This window comes from Cyrtonyx montezumae, unplaced genomic scaffold (genome assembly GCF_038088225.1).
Source record: "Cyrtonyx montezumae isolate F1298 unplaced genomic scaffold, pur_monq_1.0 scaffold_11, whole genome shotgun sequence".
NCBI lineage: Eukaryota > Metazoa > Chordata > Aves > Galliformes > Odontophoridae > Cyrtonyx > Cyrtonyx montezumae.
This window is the reverse complement of record NW_027071837.1, coordinates 10,321,567-10,343,080: the sequence shown is the minus strand read 5'-3', so window position 1 is coordinate 10,343,080 and position 21,514 is coordinate 10,321,567. Positions and strand designations below refer to the sequence as shown.

General features: G+C 47.8%; 1 protein-coding gene across 1 annotated transcript in view; it reads right to left on the bottom strand.

Annotated features, from left to right (window-relative positions):
- Window positions 1-21,514, bottom strand: part of LOC136044290 (gamma-aminobutyric acid receptor subunit alpha-3-like) — a 58,776-nt gene that overhangs the window by 29,460 nt on the left and 7,802 nt on the right. Inside the window, exons 3-4 of the mRNA XM_065729530.1 lie at window positions 18,838-18,959; window positions 919-986 (exon numbers count right to left, since the gene is read on the bottom strand). Of these exons, the coding sequence (XP_065585602.1) occupies window positions 919-986; window positions 18,838-18,959 (190 nt within the window). The remainder of the gene's footprint in view (window positions 1-918; window positions 987-18,837; window positions 18,960-21,514) is intronic.

Here is a 21,514-nt window from a genome sequence, read left to right as displayed (position 1 = left end):
ACCTTCCTCTTTTCGATACCTCATATTTCTTCTTCACAGTTCATTATACACGCTCCCTTAATCAAATATGCTCCACCTTGGAAGTAATTATCAGATACTCCCCACGGGCTAAGATTGCTGAATGTATTATGGGTCTCTGCTGCAGCAGGAAAGCGAGAGAGATGAAGAGAACTCAGCTGAGATTCACACTTGACATTCAGTTAACCCCTCACCCCAGAAGAATTGGTCTTTCCAAAGTCATATGGGGCTGTGTGTGGGGTTAGCACCGCAGAGAAGCTTAGATCTCCATCAGATTGTTGGTGGGACAGCCAAAGAGATGCACGTGAGCGTGGAAAATTAAACTTTCCCTGCTTTGAAAGGACTGTGAGATGCCAGACAACACTGCTTGGCCCAACTGGAGGGGGCAATGGCTGCTCCCTGCTGAGCTCAGCTCCCTTCAAGCCCAGAGCTTCCCGCCAGGCGGCCCCAGCAGCCAGAATCCATCTGCAGAAAGGGCCATAAATGCACGATGTCCTCATGTGGCAGCCCTGACACTCTGAGCAGCCACAGCCAGGCAGCTCCTGCGCAGCGGGGCGCGCATGGAACTCAGACTGCAAGACACGTTGTTGAGAAAGCTCACTATTAATTATGCTCCACAGTCCTGTTTTAATTAGAAGACAAACTGATGTGGGAATACAAGCCTAGATTCAGACCTCAGGCCTTTTCATTAATAATTTTCCCTGAACATGTCAAAATATCACAGTGAGTTCACTCTTCTTTCTACTTTGCCTCCTTCCTGGCTCAAGCACTGGGGACTGTTCATTAGAGGAATCCATCCTCTTCTGGCACTGCCATCCATACAGGCTGGACCTGAGTGTCTTCCCCTCTCCCAGGACCAAGTACTCCTGCCCTGCCAGGCAGCTTCCCAGCAGCACTTACCATGTCTGTGTCTGAGACGGGGCCAAAACTTGTCACGTAAATATCTGTCTTGACTTCGGTTACACTGTCTAGAAAAAAAGAAAGAAAAAAAGAGGAAAAGGAAATTAGATAACAGAGTTCATTTGTCCAGCAAGAAGGTTGGGTTTTCACAGCAGATGCCACCCTGGCAAAGCCCTTGGTGAGTTCGCACCACGCTCTCCACTGCACCTAGCATGACAGCTGCTTTTATCACTTGCAGTCAAGCAAATCCCTCTCTGAGCAGCTCTGGTGCTCCCCAGTTACACCAAGATGAGTTTGTCCCACGCAGCCTGACGCTGTTTATTTACGAAACGCACACAGCTGCTCAATGCATAACACAGTACAGATCCATTTTCAGTATAGAGGTATGCGCTGAAACGCCTTTTAATCTGCAATCCCTTTGTGCCTCCCAGTCTTATAAACAGCCGAGCAATGTTCTACCAGTTTTAGGAAACCTGGGTATTGTTACAGCTTCAGGCTTGTCTGTACATAGAAAGAATCAATATTCGGATTGCCTTTTTTCTCGTGCCATGCTTGCTGTTCTCCTGATGAGCAACTGCACATGCAGAGCTGCTGCCTCCATGCATCACACAAACAGCTGCATCCCAGTGTGCTGCCCCCGGGGATGCTGAGCTCCAGACACTGCCCATTGCCTCGCTTCCTTCTTGGAGCATCAAAACTTGGGGCAGTGTTACTCATGTGCCTTCAGGTCGAGATGAACCGAAGTGCTGCCCTGAACAAGGCCAGCAGCAGGCATTATTCACACCACACAGCACACACATTGCTCTCATTTTGACTCCCTTCATTACAATCTCGGCATGTTCGCTAAATCAAATCTCTGCTGCTGTCCCATTTTGCAGGGAAAACAAGGCACAGCAAGTGGGTGACATTCTGGATTCACATCGCTGTGCTCTCTGCCCACTGGGTTATACTGGAAAATGATGAATGAGATGAGTTCAGCACTACACTACCATAAATCCTTTCTGCTTTAGGGATAGATCATGCAGTTGTGCTCCTTTTGTATAGCACTGGCTGGCTGAGAGCTACTTTCCCAGCGGAAGAATCAATTGAGAACCACAAGTAAGAGCTTTATTATATATATTTATCTGCAGTGTCCCATTGTGGCTACTGCAACAGCTTTGAAGGTAGCCTGGATGGCCCATTGCTCAGCTCAGCTATGGAAATCCTTCCATCCTCTGACAGTTACTTTGCCATATTATGAAGCTTAGCTTTGTGCTTCAAAGTTTTGTATCCAAAAATAAGATAATGCATTCTGTCAGGGTTTTCTCCTTAATGGCTCAAATATACGTATACATGTCTTTAGTTATTATGGCTGGCAAGCATCTGACGCAGCCTGTGGCTGGTATTATTGTGCTATATAAGTAACCCTTGATCTTGTCTGGATGTGATAAAAAGAAGGTTAAAGAGAAATATGTATGCAATACATATCTTTCTGAAACACCCAGAAGCAAATGAGACAGCATCCTAAAGTGATCTCTGCAAAACATAAATACTTGGGGTATTATCTCCGCCTTCCTCCAAGCAAGTCCCCAAATGAGATATACAACAGAAAAGAAAACTACCGCAAAGTGAGGCTGTTCAACGTATGCTGCAAGAGAAGACATTATATTTCAGCGAAATCACAATATTTCTCCCTCACCTCCTCTTTTCCTGGTGTTCAGCTTGCTCACCATAAATAATTTGCAGCTGTACATCTCAGAGCAGCTCCATGGCTGCCCATGCAATGCAGCAGCCAGGTGAGCCTAGTGGGAGCTCTGCAAGCTGTGGGGCAGCTCCAGCACTGTCACACACTGGGGTTATGGGCTCAGACAATGAGTTACTATCTGTCCCATAAAATTGGGGAAACTGGGCTCCCTGCATCCCTCATGGCAAAAACCAGACTGAACCTTCCCATTAATATGTGCTCTTAAGGCAGGGCAAAAAACAATGAGGATCTGGAGGGATTTCTGAAATTGAACCATTCCCAAGCAGAGATTTCAGCAGAGCTGGGGAATCCTGTGATGAGGAAAACACCAGCACAGCAGCTCCAGCCCCTGGGATGCTGGGACCTGAGGACGCCTGCACTGCTCACAGCCTTGTGATGGTGAGACCTGCTCAGCCCTGCAGCCCCAGCAAGAAGGATCTGCACACACCTGGACAGCACTGGGGCAGAACTGCCTGCCCCAGTTCCAGAGGCACAGCAGAGACACCCCGATTCCTTCCCAGCCTGCAGCGCAGATGCCAAAAGAGATGTGATAACTAAGCAGAGGGTTAGCACTATCCATAGATCTCTTGCCGATCATCTAGCAGCACCGTGTTCCTGGCTGCTGCCACCTGGGGACTGGGAATAGAAAACAACACCTGGAAACAGCCATGGGACTAAAAAGCAAGCGATTTGGGGGCTCAGCATTGTGGAGCACGAGCAGAGTTAAGTCACCCAAGTGCTGCGTCCTGCTCCTCAGCCATTCAGAACCATGGAATAATTAAGGCTGGAAAAGACCACTAAGATCATCTGGTCCCACTGCTGACCCATCAGCACTGCCCCTGCTCTCCCAGGCACTAAGTCCCTCCGTGTGGGTAACGCTTTGCTCCCGCTGCACACATCCCACTGCTGGGCAGATCTGCAATGCAAATGTAAAACAAGTGCTGTAACATCCCTTCCCACGGCGTTACCATGGCACTCCCTACACCTGCCTGCTCCTTAAAGCCGCTCCTTTCTTTCTTCGGGAATTTGCTACGTCCTGCGTGCAGGCAACAAACCCTCAATTAGCATTATGCAGAGGGCTGGATTCTGCCACCCCATGCCAGCAGGGTGGGCTGCCTCCCTTTCACATGCAAGTGCAAAGCAATGCTTTGAGGCTTCCATTCCACAGCAACCACTCGCTCATCCCCTCCCAGCCCTGGTTTCTCTGTACACAGCCAGGCAGAGGCGGGCATCCCCCTCCCCGCACTCCCCCCCTTTAAGTGCTCACGGCTCCCCGGGCCCGTGAGGAGATGGTTATTATTTACCAAATGACTGAGTGCTATTTTTACTGGCTTCTTGGAAGCTCTGGGAGCAGAGGCAGAGCCGGAATACAAATCACTGCGCCTCTCTCCTCCCGGCTGTGGATGGCAGCGCTGCCTCGAGCGCGTATAGGGGGACTCGGGGGGGGAGGGATGGGGGATGGGGGTGGGGAATGGCTCTGAAGGCTCTTACTAAACGTCTTGATGCACTCAACGAGTGCTGCTTATTAACGAATCTCAGCCGCGTTATAACCGACTCGTCCGATTGCGTTTCGGCTCTGGATGTGCCGAACACGTTCTCGTTTCCCAGCCAGGGCTCCCGGAGCCGCAAAGGGATGTACCGGAGGTTCCCCGCTGCTGCGTGCTGAAAAAACAGGGGCAAAGCCGCCGCAGCTCCGTGCTGGGGATTCCGGGCTGCCATGCTGACGTAGAGAAGGCTGCGCAGCCTCAGCTCGCCGAGAAGCTGGGTGAGAGAGGGACGGGGGTTTCTGAGATAACTGCACTGAGCAAAGAAAAGGACGGTGTTGTTGCAGCACCCAAGGGTACCAGCCCAAAATCTGCTCCTGGACAGTCCCTGTATGCGTGCCGTGAGGTCACCATGCACAGCCATCCCTGCAGCATGTCACCCAGAGTGAGTGCATCGGGTGGCACGGTGCACTGGAGCCCAGCATCTCCAGGAAGGGAAACACCGAAGGGCAGTCTGTACAGCCAGCCCCACCCTCCTGCCTTCCCCCAGGCTCTTGCCTCGATAACTAATAAGCAGCAGCGGATCATTTTTGCAGCTGCTTTTTGTGTGTCTTCATTCTCATTTTCTCAGCTTTTCACTGTGGGGGATTTAATTTCCTACCGGTGTCAGCCTCTGGAACAAATGAGGAATAGGACATCCACTCCTCCCACACCCTGTGCTGCAGCCCCAGGAGAACAGCCTTTGAGGAACACAGAGCTGATCTGTGCCTGGGTTGTGCTGCCCTTGGAAGTGGCACACTGCAACCCCACACCTCACCCTGAGCCCTCTCTGCTCATTGGCATCTCAGTCCCATTGCACCAAACTCAGAGTCTGTATTTCCGAATGCCACCTGGCTGCTTTAGTGCCTCAGCATCCTTGAATACAAAATCACTTGTCCAGAAGCAAAAGCCACTCTCACACCACATGCGTGTGCCCAGGTTTCACAAATACATCCTCTGAATTTTTCCCTAAATTGGATGACAGGATGCACAGGTATGCAAAATAAATAAAAACACAAGAATATACATAAGATGCTTTAGTCATCTAATCCACTAAGAACACAAACAGCAGAGAGCTCTATGATGAACCTTGCTGTCTCCAAAGGGAGACCTGGCACCTCTGGCGACATTCACCTCTCTCTAGTGAGAACAGGAGGAGAGGAGTGCGAGGGTCCCAGGGACGAAGGCTGGCAGTAGCCTCACACTCCAACCTATAAAGGGCAATGGGGCTAAAGACAATGGGATGCTCACCCACTGCAGAGGGGGGTCAGCCAAGGACTGTGCATAGGGAAACTTGTTCTCTGCAAAATAAACCACAGTGCGAGGAAAGAAACAATATAAATGTCTGAAATAAATGTCTAATCTCAGCAAAAGCAGGGGTGAGTAAAAGCCTGCAGGGGATTGCCAATGAGATGTTTGGATCAGATCTGTATCTAGCTCTGCTTATATGTCATCAACTATTTGTCTAATGTGGTTTGCTCGGCTGTTAGCTTGTTTTCAGACACGGTCTCACAAAGTGGAGATAACTCAGCCTGTGTAAGGGATCTGACCCCCCTCCATTAGACTCCCAGTGACTTCTGAAGATTTGGGATCAAACAGACTTCACAAACATAAAGGAAACAAGGCTGTTGGTCACTCTCCTTGAAAATATCAGCCAATTGCACCCAGTGCCCTTCACAAGAACTGGACAGGGGACCAGCACCTCCATACCTGACAGATACCCATCCCCAAGGACCACTGCTACCACCCGGGTTCAGGCTCTTCAGGTTACACAGGGAGGGCCAGTTCAGCCTTTGAAACAAAGCAGCCTCCCTGCCTCTTTGTTCCAATGCCTTACACCATTTGATCCCATCCAGCAATCCCTTATTTTTTTCATTCATCTGCATAATTTCACAGATCTTGCAAGGACTTGACATCTTTGAGGTACCTGCTTTTCTGCCAGCCTTTGTTCAGGCCTGCAGATCAGCTCTAAAGCTTTCAGAAGACAAAAGGCAGAAAGAAAGCTGTGATAAACCTCACCCCATTAGGAGCCCAGGCAGAAAAAACTACCAAAAAGGCTTTATGGAACCATGCGCACAGCTCATGTAATTTAATTTAGTTTTCCCTCATTGCTCCACGCAGACACGCACATATTCTTATTACTGCATTAAATGAGTAACATTAAATACATGCTCAGAGGCAAGAATCAGTATACGGTGCAAGCTATTGGCAATACATATATACATATAAATTAAAATATCCATGCAGAGAAGAAGCAGTGTGTGAGGATGTGCAGTCATGGAGGCTTCACACACAACCCTCGTCCTCACACATCCAGACTACAAACAGAGACTACAAATTAGCTGAGCTATTTTTGCTACAGACAGAAATGAGAGAATGAACAAAGCTACTGTAGTTACTATTTTAAGGACTCAGGACACCCTCAGATGCCGTAAAGACAGAGGAGGAATATGTGTGCGCGAGCGTGCTTTTAGAGCTCCAACTCTTTGAAGCCCCGTGGTAACAGAAGAGAGATGCTACAGAAATGTGTTTGTTATGCGTTATAAATACCGTGAGAAATGCAACCGTAAATTAGCATATGTAATGTCACACATTCAGCACTGATATCTGCCCTTGATGGCTCAGCCAGGGGCGCTTAGGGGAAGGCAGTCCTGGCATGGGCACAGTGCTGCTGCACCTACCCCAACCCCATTGGGTTGTCACACACTCTGCTTAGCTCAGACACAGGAAGCCCTTCTTCAACACGAACTCACCTCTTAGGTCCTAAAAGGGCATTCATGTGCTCAGATAGGAGCTGCAAAAACCTCATCACATTGCCAGTGAAATCCTCAGCTTCGTACTGATTGCTGAGCTCTGTAACTCATCAGAGCTCCAGGAAACAGGTAACACGAGGGTGAAATACAGAACTGCTATTCCTAACCTGATAATCATTGAGACATAGAAAACCACTGGAAAGGCTGAAACCCCAGGAAACAAGCAGGAAAAAAAAATCAGAGACTTGCTGCAGTACATTAATTTTATGTCAATGCAAAGGGAGAGAGAACAATACACGTGGGTTGCAGGCTGAGCTCAACGGTAGCTCCAACCTGCCCTAGGAGAGCCATGCAGCTCTGCTATGCCTCAATTTCCCCATGTCCCTCAGCACTGCTTTCCCATGCCCATAGCTGTGCCTTGTCCCAGGCTGAGTGATGGACAGCAGTGCACAAAGACCAGCAAAAGCAAAAGGCGTCAGCTCCTGGGGCTTGCTGTATGGCTCAGAGCAAAAGCCCATTTAATTTTCAAGCCTGTCCCCCGAGGCCAGTGCCTGGTACAGAGAGGAAGATACAAGCAAACCGTAGCAGGGAGCAGCACGGTAATTTGCACGCTGGCTCCCTTATTTCCCCTGTGAGCTCCTGCCTGGCATGTCCATCAATGGGAGAACTCAATCAGCCCCTGCAGCAGCGTGCTGCCAGTGACACTGCGGGCACCCTTCACTGCTCCCAGTGCAGTGGCACACACCCCAACACTACTGCCTTTGCCTTTCTGAAGGCTGAGGTGAGGTTTCCAGGTGCTGTCTCCTCCCTGTGATGCACAGGTTGCTTGGCTGCACTATCTCTGCTCATTTCGTTTGCAGCCATGCTGATACGTGGTACAAATAAACTTTTAGATTCACATTGCCTGGCCCTGGTCAGCTCAGCTGCTGTCCCACCCCCAGGTGAGGAAAACCCTTTGAGAGGAGATTCCATCGTGACTCCAAATGTTCCTCTGTGCAGCAGCTTTCAGACAATAGCACTGCCTGCCCCGTGGGCAGGAAGGCTCTTTGCTCACTGCAGTTCCACAGGGCAATAAATATCAAACCCTCAGTCCTGCCCACTACGTGAATTACGCTGTGCTGCACCACAGTCCCAGCAGGGAAGCACAGAGGGCAAATGCCTCCAGATGTGATTTTTGATTTCCTTTGCTGGGGATAATGTTTTCTTGTTTTAGCAACGTGCGCATTCAAAGCATCCCAGTTCCCATGGCAACTCCCTGCTTCCATTTAGATGTCATTTCTCATCCTATCCCGTCAGAATTAGACATCTCCTCGCAGAAGTTTTGAAGAAATGTCTTTCTCAAATATATATTTATTAGAGACAGTGTATGCCAGTGTTCTTTACTGACATGTTTTTTGGCGATTTGCAGCCTACAGAGGAGAGAGCTGTCTCCAGAATATGTTTGCTGCCACACTGCCTTTTCTCTGCCTGTTTTCAGCAAGACTCTTTCTTTTTCCTTGCCACATAAATACCCAGAACCTGCTTTCTTGTCTCCTTTTTTTTCCCCCCTCAGTTCCTTGTTCCCATCACTCCCCTATGCCCAGCTCCTTGCTGACACAGGGGTTGCCTGTGAGTTCTGCAAACACACTTGAAAGAATCCAGTACTGGGCAGAGGCTGAGCCAGGCTCCATCCCACACAGTTCCCTGTATCCATCTCTCCTAGGCTGCTCCAGCCCTGCTGCACTACAGAGGAAGGGACTGGGTGTAGGAATGGGGTTGATGCTCTTCCCTGGGTACCAAAGACAGCGACCCCTGCTTGCGCCACATCCAGCACCTCCAACCAGCACACAGCACAGAGGCCAGTGCTGGTCCTGGAGGGTGTCCTGGCAGAAAACCACATCAGAGCACCCTAATAGAGCTGTAACATCACAGCTTCAAATTGCCTGCCACCAGGAGACAAATCCGGGCAGACAAACTGCTGACGGAGCTAATCCCAGGTATGTTTAAATGCAAAGGCCCGGGGAGCCTCATTCAGACCCCACACGACCACTGAAGTTCACTGCTGTGCTCCATTCTTGTGATCAGGACTGTGTGGAAAGCACAAAACAAGGCAGAGAATAAGGAGCAGGCTCCACTGGCCCCCAGTGAAGCTTCCACTCATCCAGACGTCACACAGATCAACGTTACCGCTATCCCACAGAGAAGTCGCTCCATGTTTTCTTAGCCCAGCCTCCAGCAGGGACACGCAGCCCAGGGGACACTTCTTGCTGACTCCAGGCTTCTCATTAATTGTGCCGTCCCACCAGCCATTAATCAAACGTCTTCCACTGGCGTTTTTATTGAAAATCAATTTAATAAAGTAGGTGGGAGTCCACATGCTTCCATAACACCAGATAAATATTCATGGAGGCTTGTGCTGCTTTAGCTAAACGAGATTTTTAAAATTAACTGGTGCAATTCCCATGTACCTTAATATACAGCTTGGCTTGCCCTTGTTCGGGGCACTCAGTGGCATACCAAGGAACAGTGCCTTGCTATCTGGCAAGGATGCTGTCATTGGAAAGATGAGCCTGCTGGGGTCATTGTGACCTGGTGCAAATCCCCAGAGCCACGGCTGGATTCAGGAGAGCTACCTGGAGTGCAAACCTCACATTAAGCCACTAACGCTACAGTATGGCCATTTCTACCTCTACGGGTGTGCTTTCTGATTTATGCTTTTCCCTCCTTGTTTAAGCAACTGTTGTGCTCCAAAAGCAAATGAAAGCCATGGGAAATACTTATCCTTATTGAAGGGGGTTAAAAGGCTTCCAGCAACCAAGCTAACACACCCACACAGCGCTTCAAAACGCACAGGGCACAAACGCTGGGAGCAGAGCCAATGTCAGGCTCACTCCAACGGGACCACCTCCCTGCCACAGCAGCACTCACCCTGGGGTAGCCCCTTGCTGCAGGACAGCAGTGCCCAAGGCTCCTTCCTGCAGCTCTCCTCCTCAGAGACAGCTATTAGCATCCAGATGGAAGAAAGTAAAACCTGACACATTGATCAAATTTAGTAGAAAGGCAGGATCCAGACAGCCCTTATCAGTGTGGGACTTTTATGGTGTCTAACAGCTTCATTGTTAACTGGAGCAGCGAGGAGCTGCGGCTTCCAAAAAGCAGCAATGCAGGGCAATTCAGCTGCTGCCAGGACTGCTGTCATGTTATCCTAGTGATACCCTTCTCTTGAAAGGCAGTTCTTTGGAAATCAAGTGCATCATCATTTTGCCTCTGCTATTAACGCAAACTGACTTGTTTTCATCGCTACAGCCTCGACCTAATTCCCCGTGCACGCGCTCCCTACAGCGGCTCAGATCTCTGGACAGGATTTGCTTTCTCCGTGCTTTTGACATGAAGGCTGTGACTAGCCCCAGAAAGCCTAGGACTGAGAAAAAGGTGCAAAGTGCACTCCCTGCTCTCCCAAGGCAGTGACAACCTTGTTTCCAATGCCCGAGCTCCAGGCTGGAGATGAACACAGCCCACAGACTGCAACCTTAACCTCCCACCCCCACCTCCCCTTATCCGCGCAAAGGTGAATGCCCACTTTCCAATCCTATGAGAGAGTCCAGTCACTGAATTCCTCCACATCCACATCATTTGCTATGGGGACCATCCTGCAAAACCCCAAGCTTACTGTTCCCCCTTGTTCAAGCAGCCGTCCTTCCAAGAGATCACTCATGCTGGAGACAAACCGCCTGTCAGCAAACAGCATTAAATACAGGGTATCATATTCAACAGATAATGGCATGCTTTTAATTTATTCTCTCTTGGATGCAGGTCACACAACTAATGTCATCTCCAAACACTGAAATCTTGGATGTGAAAAGGTAAAGCTTAATTGCCTTGAACAGCAACTCTTGTATTGACTCCAGCAGCAGGCCCATAAATATTAATACAGCTATATTTAGCCCCTTTCAATTACACATACAAAATTAAACATCTTTCTGGGAACAAATCAGTCAGGATAGGGTTCAGGTTTCCTTCTTCCCCTTTTTAATGCAGTGTGCATCAAAATAATAATTCTAATACAGCTGTGGATTAAAAAGCACAACAACAAAACAGTGGATGGAGGCAGAGGCTTGAAACCTGCCTCCAACAACTGTTCCGCACCTATTCACACCAACAGCACACTCCTGACCTGCCCCATCTTCTTCCCTGCCTTCTCATCTGCTCCATTCAGTCCCATCCCTGCCTGGGTAGGAGCAGGGACCCCACCTACACCATGGCCATGCACAAGCAGTGCCTTCAGCAGCTGAAGAGCTTCTCGTTTGTATAAAAATCACATAGCTACCCTCCAGATGTGCAAATTAATTATACGTCGCTTTCCTTGCCAAAGTGGACCTAATGGTATTAGTGTTACATGACAAAGAAAAGCGATCAGAAAGGCTTTCTGGTAATGACAGTGAGATCGATGGGAGAAGAAGAGCTGAGGTTTCATACTTTTGTTCTTTAACTCTCCCACAGGCAGGCAGGCACGATCCTTTTCTAGGAAAAGATTTTTCCAAATTCTCAGCATGAGAACAGGTACATCTCTACAGAAGAGCTCTGATCTCTCTAACAGAACACCTCTAATTTAATTCCCACGTGTGCAAGTCCCTCTGTAGAAAACAGCGTCTGGAAAGAGAAGTTTACACCTTCATTTTTGGCAGAACTTTGGCTTTAAGTGGCTAACACGGCACTCACAGCACTACAGGAGACGTGTCTTCATGTAAGCATCAATTCAGACTGCAAAAATCTGCCCTGGTCTGTGTGAATGCAAATCACTTCTTCATCAAGTGCTCAGATGGGCGCAGAGCCTTTGCTGCACTCCCCCTTTGCAAACCGCAATGTGTGTGGGGGTTCTTTCTTTTCTCTATTGTCACTGCATCCCTTCCCTTACAATGTTTACCAGAATTGCAACCGATCCTTGCAAAAAAGCAACACCTGAAATTACTTTTGCATTTGAAATAATGCCTCCTAAATTTTCAATTTATTTTGCTTCCATCATGAATCATCCCATCCACTTCTTCAATCTAAACTTTGTCACCAATAGGATTTTTCCAGTCAACTTGAAGGAAAAAACCACTTGCTTTACCCAAACCTGTTGTTGGTTTGAATTATGCTCTTCTAGAAAGTGAACAGGATGTCCTTTTCTCACAATGCAAATTGCAGATTCAGAACGAAACTATGCCCTATGTTTGCAATTAGCAGTACACCACAAAAGCTTTTTTTTTTAAATAACCATTAGTTGTATGTCTTTCAGAGTCACATTTTTAAAGCAACGTACACGTTAGGATACAAAGACAAATAAATCTGCAAGAGTAAATTCCTGGCCCCACCAGACTAAGTGAGAGCTTTGCTATTTATTGACAACAAAGGTGAGAATTTCACTTTCAGCAGTACTTGGCTAAGGGGGCCCTTAGGCTCAGCCCACACAGCCTTGTATCAACTCGCTCCCCAAAGCCCCACGAACACTCCAATACTTTGATTTAATCAGATAATAACCTTTAAACAAACAAAACAGCATTAATACACCAACAGGTCTAATTCTGCTGCAGCAATCCTCTTGTCACAAGGAGCCATGTAGACATGATTTGATCTCTCCTTCCAGATGGAGCTAGTCTGAAATCCACCAGCAGCACCATCAATGACTTTTCTTCATCAAGCAGACACAATCAGTGCCTCTGTATAAATACATGAATTGCTGCAAGTGTTTTGTCTTCTAGCACAATGAATAAAATAACTCCTCTTTCCTCAATATTTGACCAGTTGTTTCAGCAGAATGAACCAATTAAAGTTGTTTTTAAACTCAGTAGAAGCTAATAAAAAGAAAAATCATCTTATTTCACAATCTGAATTAAAGACACATTACAAACCCCTTACATCGGACTAAACGGATGGAAACTCTAGTAAATGCCTAGCTGCCATGGTCCAACAGATCAATAAAGACATCCTCACAAGCAGTTTATAGCCATCTATAACACCATCTACTAATGTTCTTAGAACCATCTAACACATGTTCAGCATGCTTATACATCAGCTCATGCCTTCCAGAGTCGTCATAAACAAATGGCATCATCCTGTCTCTAGCTCATACCCACAGCTTCCCCTCTGGGGAGGGATGAGCTGCCTGATCTCTGCACTGGCTCAGGGCAAGTCTAGGACTGAAGTTCTGAGAGGTATTACAGTATAAATGAGTTGGGTAAAAAGTCCTCCAAACAGATTCACTCTCCTGGAAAAATTTCTCACCCTTTGGGAAAATCTTGCCAACATGTACATATACACAGTGGGATTAGTGGCTTGGGAAACACTCCTCATTGGAAACACACACAGTAAATTAAGGGGCCACCTAAAAAGGCACCCAAAGCAGATTGAGAATCACCTTTACCCTCCCCAGTCCCTGCAGCTTGAAGGCTTGGTCACTTCCCCATGAAGAACCCAAGTGACCAAGGACAGCTTTGTCACTGGGGGTTATTTGGCTACACAGCTTCTGCCTGGACAGGGCTGCTGGCAGGGACCCACACGGTGCCCATCCCACCTGCCCCTGTCCCCGAGGGACACAGCACTGACCTGAAACCCAGGTGCTGCTTCATAGTGGCAGTGATGAATCTTTTCACAGTGGGTTTCTGACCCCTCCGGAGTGTTTGTGATATCCCTGAAGCTCAGATACAAGCCTGTTGCCCTAAGCAAATTCATAACTTATTTAAGAGAAGACTTTCACCCTTAGGCATAGCTGTCAAGCCCGTATTCCTCACTCGCCTTCTAATGTGTACATGCCTTTACACACTGAGCTCCCTCCCGCTCTGCACCAAGGGTTTAAACAGCAGCACCGGGGATTTCTGCACAAGAGGGGGGAGCATCAGGGGCTGTACTGCCTTCAGAGAGCTGCACTCAAGGGGAAGACAGCCCTTTTTTTTTTTTTTTGTATTTGTTCATAGATCTTAACTTCAGAAATTTGACAAGACAGAGCAGGGTCCCTGTTGCCCGGAAAGGTAAATAGAAGAAATCACTGCTCAGGCAATGTCTCAGCTTCAAATTAAAACTCATCAAGGAATCTCAGACAAAGACAAAAAGCTGAGATAAGACATGGATTTTCCTCTATGAAAAGGGAAAATTCCTCCCCGGAGTAATCAATGCAAGTCATGAAGTCAGATCAGAGAGAAAAGATGAGAAGTTAGGAGAGGTGGAATATTAAGGCAGAAAAACAGATTAAGCATAGCCCTGAAATCCTGGAAATCGTAACAAAACATAATGGACCACTGGGCTTGTCATCTAACGCTTCCCCTGCACAAACAACGGATCGAGATAATGTTTATGACATGAGCCATAGGTAGCTCCATGACACACAGGTGAAAAACAGCACCTTGGAGAGCAGAGGAGCTCCAGGGCAGACAGAACCCGACCCCCCTGGCTCCTGGAATCAGCTGCTGCAACAGAGAGCAGGTCTGTCATTCTTTCATTCTATCTCAGCCCCTGGGTGGCCACATAATAACTGAGAAGCCGTTACCTGCAGGAGGCCATGACAAGAAGATGGAGGCACTGGGGTGTAACACACCAAGCAGCACAGCTCACAGAAGTGTGTCAACCTTGAGGTGCCACTCTGAACCCAAGACCAAAACCTTCTGGCCATCAGCACTCGAGTCAGTGAAACATGGGTGGTAAAAGAGGGATACAGACTTCTGTTTGCTCAGAAGCCATCATGCCAAACTGCACCATCAATAAAGCCAACAGGAAGGAACACTGCACTGTGGAAAGAAAACAGGGAAAGCTCCAGTTGGGGTGTGCTTCACTTAGAGAAGAAGAAAGAGAATCTATTAGGAGGATAAATATTAACAGGTGGCTACAGATCAAAACCAAAAGCAAGGCAGAGCTGACATAACAAGCCCAGATAAAAGGCACCAGAGGTGCCTGTGTTGGTCACCCCTGATTTGAGTTCTGTTGCAAGAGGCAGAGCCTGAACCCTGCTTGAGCCAAAGGGTACATGCACTGAGCCCACTGCAGGCATGAAAATGCTGACAGCAAGCCATGAAGAACAACAGGCCATTGGAGATCAGGAAGAGGAGGCAGCCAACAGCCCCAGCTGTGCGGGGAAAAGCTGGGACCCCCTCACTGCCTGAGGATGATGCCTGAGGATGACCCCCTTGCTGCCAGCCCTGAGGATGATGACCTGCCCCCAAGAAAGAAGAGACCAGAAGGGCCACGTGCCTTGTTCTTAGGGAATGGCATTGTTTTAATTCAGTTGTCTGTGTTTGCTGATCCCTAGCTGTAGGCCCCTAACCCTTATCGCATCATGGGGACACAGACCAGCAAGGTATCAGTCCAGACACTGCCCTATCAGCAAGACCAGGTCATTCATCCGAGGACTCCACAGCAATGTGGTAGAAGAGTTTCCAAGGAAAAGTCACGAATTGCCCTGAAGGAGAAGCTGCATCCAGGTGGGAGAACAGCCATTGAGACCATCCCAGCTGCTTAACATGCTACAAATTACTATTTAATTCCAGCTGGCTTACCCAGAAAGTTTAAAGTCCATCTCTTAAAAACTGTGTCCCATGGACCTTCTCCTTGTGATAAAATGCTTTCTTTCTTGGCAGCCCTTAGGAAAGGCCAGCAGCTTTCTTGAGCACAGACTTCTCTGGCCACCCAGTATGGAGGTTTTGTCCAACACTGCTCCAGACAAGCTCAAAATCTCATGCTTACCACCAACCAGCACTTTAGACGCCCCCCACCTCCTCCAAAGCAGACAGCTTTGGAGGCTTGAGGAGGCTGAGATGGGAGAAATTCTTCTTGTGCTTTGCAAAGGATATATAGAAAGGCCCCTGAGCCTCCTCCCTGAAAGCAAAGGGAAGAAACATTGAAACTCTTTGGTGTGGTATTGCCAAAGAGCATTAAAAGGAAGGAAAAGGCAGTGAAAAGTCTGGAAACCTCCCTTCTACTCCTCTGCTGGCATTCATAGGATTGGCTTAGGTTGCAACAGAACAAAGCCAACAACCACTGGATGGAAATAACACTGCTGGAGGTGAGAGCACGGGGACCATCACTGAACCTCAAACAACCCAACAACAAGCACTATGACCCCTCTGAGGCGACAGTGTGAGCATCCAACTGGCTGTGTAAGGACTGCAGAACATCAATCACTCTTCACAGTAAGCAGCCGAAGAACATACAGAGTTCTGTGTGCACCAATCATTCTCAGAGAGTCACTCAGTGTGCCATCACTCACATTCACATCCTGAGCACCCTTCCTTTCCAGGTGTATGATGTCTCTCTCTTTGTCAGCCAGCCCAAACCATTTCTCCTGGTCACATCTCCTCTTTCTAATCCTGCCAGTAAGGTGAGCATCAGGTTCAATGCTGAGGCCCCTGCATGCCAGCTATGCAGGAAGCCCCAGAAGCAAAGAGAATTTGTGAGCTATAAATAGATGCCCCTCACCACAGCCCTGCAGGGCCAGGCAGAGCATCCATGTGATCGCACCGCTCCAGACTGAGAGGGGAGGCCAAAGCTGCCCATACAGAACCTCTCTCTGCAGGAGATTTTCTTCTCCCACAAGACTGGCCGTGGCAACAGATGTCCCCATTCCCTCAGGGTCCATTTCTATTCGTCTTCTGACTTAATAACCCATCTGCACTGTGTTTACCCAGGGGAAAGACAGGTTATCTGCTCTGAAAGTTTCTTCCTCTCCAAGCTCCATAACACGATCCATTTATGTAGCTACTTCTTTCCCAAGCCCAGACCATTTCAGTGGTCATGGGGTCAGACACAGCAGAGGACTCAGCCCATTGAAGCAAGCCATTCCTAAGACACGTGGTAGAAACAGGGGAAAAACCTCCTACCAGCCATGGAAGACTTCTTGCTGAGACAAGTGGCTGTGTCCCCACTGTCATGGGTGTGCCTGAAGGAGGAGAGGTCTGACAGACACTTCCCCCCTCAGCCTCTCTTTCAGCATGGCTCAGGGGTGCTCCCAAACCTCCAAGAGTCATCAGGACCACAAGGACTCCTTACTGAAGAGGATGCCCTGAGCCACACCTCAGGGATGGGGCAGCACCCAGGCACGGAGCCATGATCTCTGCAGTGCTGGGTGCTCCTAAGCAGCCTCAGCACTGCTGTACTTCAGTCTGAGTCTGCAGCATCCTGGTGGGAAGAGGAGCTCTGGCATGGCAGCTATTAGAGTGGGTGGCAGCAGATGGTGGAAACAGAGGGGATAAGAAAATAAATACAAAGAGGCTATCTTGAGGGGAGAAGTCACCACATCAACACTCTGTTGCTTACACAGACTCCTTTCCCAAAGTCTAAACAAACATTGCTCAGTTCCCAGTGTGCACGTAAAAGGCTTTGCTGGATGCGGGGGCAGGAGTCTGGGCACAGCCAGCTCTACACCCCTCCCATGTGCTGACAAGGAGGTTCAGAGGAACGTGTCTGACACAAAGCAAGGAAAACAAGGCCAAGAAGCGAGCCTGTACACCCTGCAGCCTGGTTACCCACTGGCTCTTGCATAACCTTGCACATCAGAAGCCCATCTCTTGCCAACAGTCACCCCAGAATGGCCACTCAGTCCCCATGTCTGTGATTTGCAGCAGGACCATTTCTGCGTGACGCCCCCGAACCCACAGCCTTTGTTAAAACCTCCTATCTGCATCTGCCAGTGTTCCACAAGGGGAAGAAGGAGGTGAAAGCAGTCTTTGAGCATGCAATGTCTGCTCAGGCAAAGACAATTTATTATGTTAAGCACATTATTAAAGGATCTAAAGCAACAGAGCAGAGATATTCCAAGAAAGGTTTTAACTTTCCCAGCAAGGGGGCTCCTGGGAGTCCTCTTGTTAATACTTTGCACAAGGCTGTCTGCAACCGAGCCTACAGTGAACATAAATGCCCCCTCAGTCCCCTCTCAGAATCGTTTGAGTTAAATCAATACAGCCATCGGGGAGACTTGAGGAAGCAAAGCTATTAGTGGGACCGCAGTTAATTCTGGGGGAAAGAAACAAGCAACAAAAGCAATAAAACTGATGGATAGCCTATGCAGATAGAGTAACTCTTTCCCTGCTGGGCCCTGCAGCATGGCAGCCCATCTTCACTGGAGAAATTGTCCTTCCTCAGATTATGGCTTCTGCTTAGGGCCCTCTAGGAGAGATGTAAGCAGATGGCCGTGACAAGCTGGGGACAAGGGGCTGGACAGTGGAGCACAGGGTGCAATTCCTGGATGTTGCTGTATAACCAGCATGCAGGAATATAGAGAGCTCAGGAAAGCTTAGCAGCGAGGGGTACAGCGAATAGCAGATGCATGGAAGTCCAGCTCTGGGTGGGAACTGCAGTTTCTCCAGTAGGGAGGAAGATCTCTCCGTTGCTTCTGGAAGGTGAGTATCTATGGTTTTGCTTTCTAAAGCACTTAAACATCTGCAGGTGCTTGGAGAAGAGCTCAGCATCTGCTGCAATAGCAACGTTAAAGGAAGCTCAGGAGATAGCAGAGCCTGGCTGAGTGCACGGTACCCAGATCAGTACACATAGAAGATCCCCCCAGGTAATAGCTACCTAGGAAACAGCTGAGAAGGCAGCAAGAGAGAGGCTCTGCAGCAAAACTCTCTAACTAAAAAGCAATGCCACTGTAGATGGAAGGTTCTGCAAGCTGCTGGTGCCATAAGTTAGGACACCATACTGTCTATTAAAGAGACATAAATAAATAAAATCTTATTTGCTCCATCTACAGGCCTACCCATGTAATGTCACAGAAGACCACAACAGCTGTAGAGACTTGCACCTCTCCTCACAAAATACCAAACAACCAGATAGAACGGACCCAAAACAAGGCAACCAGCAACAGAATGGCTCTGGCTCTCCTCCCAGTACCATCAGTCTTGTTAAAAAGTCATCTGTGCAGCCCCTCATTTCTAAAGCCATACAGAAGCAGAGAACACCGTCACTCCACCCAACTGACCTCCGAGTCCCGGCCTCAGGCGGTTGTCATAGCCATCCAACAGCCTGTCTAGGATGCGTGTGAAAATGGTGATGTTGTCTTTGCTGTCATCAACGACGTCTGAAACATGCTTCTGAGAAAGCCTGGTGCATTTGGGGAAAAGAGGAGAGAGGGGAAAAAAAGTCACAATCGGAATAGAAATACTTTTTATATGCTCTATGTACCTATTGAAATGAAAACACACTTACTCATGTCCCAGCCTGATTAGGAGTACCCTGCCCTAGTGTCCCTCTCCTGCCCTATGAAAGGCTGTTGGAGGAACAGAGGCTTTGAGAATCTCAGGGTTATTGAAGTGCTGGTTTCTCCTCGTGGGAGGCATGCAGCAAGTGCTGTCAGTTATTTACCATATCAGCCCATTTCCAAGTGCTCTTCCCCCGGGAAAAGGAAAAAGGGGCAGAAAAAATGGGAAATCAGTAAAGCAGGCTGGGAGGCTGAGTCTGCCATTAAAACCTGATGTGAGCCATTTCTGCAGTTTGTTGAATTTTCCCTGTTTATAAAATCAAATGAGTTTTCATGTTCCTATCTCTGCTCAATGCAAGAAGCCTGGGAACCCCAAATAAAATGATTTCCTTGGGGTATTTTCTGCCCCAGGTGGAACAAAATAAGCAGCACATTTCTCAAACAAAACTCATATCACCAAACAAAATATCCAGCACAATTTTGCAAGCCCCAGGGGCTCAAATAACACATTTGCATTTTGCGTCTCCCTTTCAATCAACAGAAAGAAGCCTATGAATCCTCACGAAACTGGCTGCTTCTAAAGATTTTAGATGGCACAGAGTATCTATCAGTGCTGAAGTTCCAAGTACAGCTTTTCCCAGCAGAAATAGCTGGTAGGAACAAAACTAATGGAAAGGCAGAAGACTAAGAAACAGAAAACAAACAAAACTCAATAGAGATGCTGAGATTGCAGGAAAGATGGAGAAGGGAATAAAAGAGATACTGATGAATAAAAATAAAATATAAGAGAGACATGCAGCGTAACACTGGAGAAAGCCCAGCCAATCCCTTCTTGGTGCAAAGCACGAGGAAAGTCAGTGTCACCAAACCAGGGCTCTAGAGTTCTGTTCAGGAGTTGGGAGTAGCCCCAGAGCACAGAACAGGGCTCAGCCCATCAGCTCTGCTCTGCTCACGGGGAGCAGCCAAAGGCTTCTGTATGAGCAGGAAAATGAAATGCAAGGATTGAGAAATCACTATGGAGAGGAATGGAAAAAAAAAAAAAAAAGGAGGAGGGAGGGTGCAATATCAGTGAAGCTGTTCAAAGTGTAATCCTGCAGCATCCCATCTGGTTACACGAGCCACCTCTGACATTACGAATCCACTTGTAAAGATTCTGTCAGGGGTCAAGAAGGTGAAAAGCAGCAGAGCTGCTGGGAGTTTTGTACCAGCAGAATGATTCCCCAACACAAAATCCCCCTCCTGTAAGATAAAGGAATAAAAAAAAAGTGTTTTCTACCAAGAAAAAAAAAAACAAAAACGCTTGGAGCAGGAAGTTTGTATTTATTTTTAGAGAGAGGTTGAAATCGATGTTATCCGGCATGTCGCCATTAATTGAAATATCTCATTTCGAGCAATTCTGACATTAATCTGTCTGCATCAATGACCAAACACAGTGGGAAACTGGCTTTCAAGTGCTTGAGGTAGGTTTCTCCAGGGATGAGATCTCACATCTCATGAGGGTTCTTGGTCTCTGATTCGTAGCAAACCAATACCAGCTCTCATGGGAGCAGTGGTCAAGGCAGAAAAATCAGCCTCCAGCCACTGAACAAGGGCATGAAGCACTTGAGATGCAGCACCCATAATTGCAACATCACAACGCTGAAACAGCAAAACCCCTCAGCATCACAGCCTTTAAGACTTACCTGAATCAAAACAGTAGTTCTGGCTTTTCACTTGGACATGAACACAAAGGAAATTTGAAATATCTGCACTCCCCCAGGTAAAGGGGATTTTGAGGAACTTAACAAGTGCCTGCTGTAATTAGTGAGGTTTCAATTGTGCCAGCTTTCACTGGATGTCACGGTTAAAAGCAATCTGTAACCATGTCTGCTGATGGGTATATAACCATCTATAACTCATGAATAGCTAGCATGCTCGTGAAAGCTCATTCATTAATGTTTTATAAGCTATCTTTAAAAATTACCCATAATATAAAGAGTGAGAGGACAGATTTTTGTGAAAGAACTCCTGGCAGAGGCTCAGCAGCAATGGCAAAAAATGAGTTTACAAATTTCAAAGTGGTTTTACTTAGGCTGACACTTGAGGTTTTGACTTCAACGTGAGCAGTGTAGGATCTGCTCAGGCAGCACCAGGGGAGCGGTGCAGGCAGGGGGGAACAGCGGCCCCAGTGCAACACTCAAAGGAGAGATGAAGCTTCTCATTTTAAAATAATTAAAAGGCAGGGAAGACAGTTATACAGCAAATTTAATTAGGAGAGGCTGGGGGAAAAGTCATTACATCCCCACTGGAACTGGAATGGCTCAAGATCCCTTCCAACCTCAGCCATTCTGTAATTCTATGATCCTATGTGTCCACTTCTCCCTACACCATGAACAGCCAAACTGCTGAAGCAGCTTTGTTTTCCAGAATGTTTGTTTTTAAATTGTACTAAAAAAAATAATTAAGAGTTGGAAAGAGG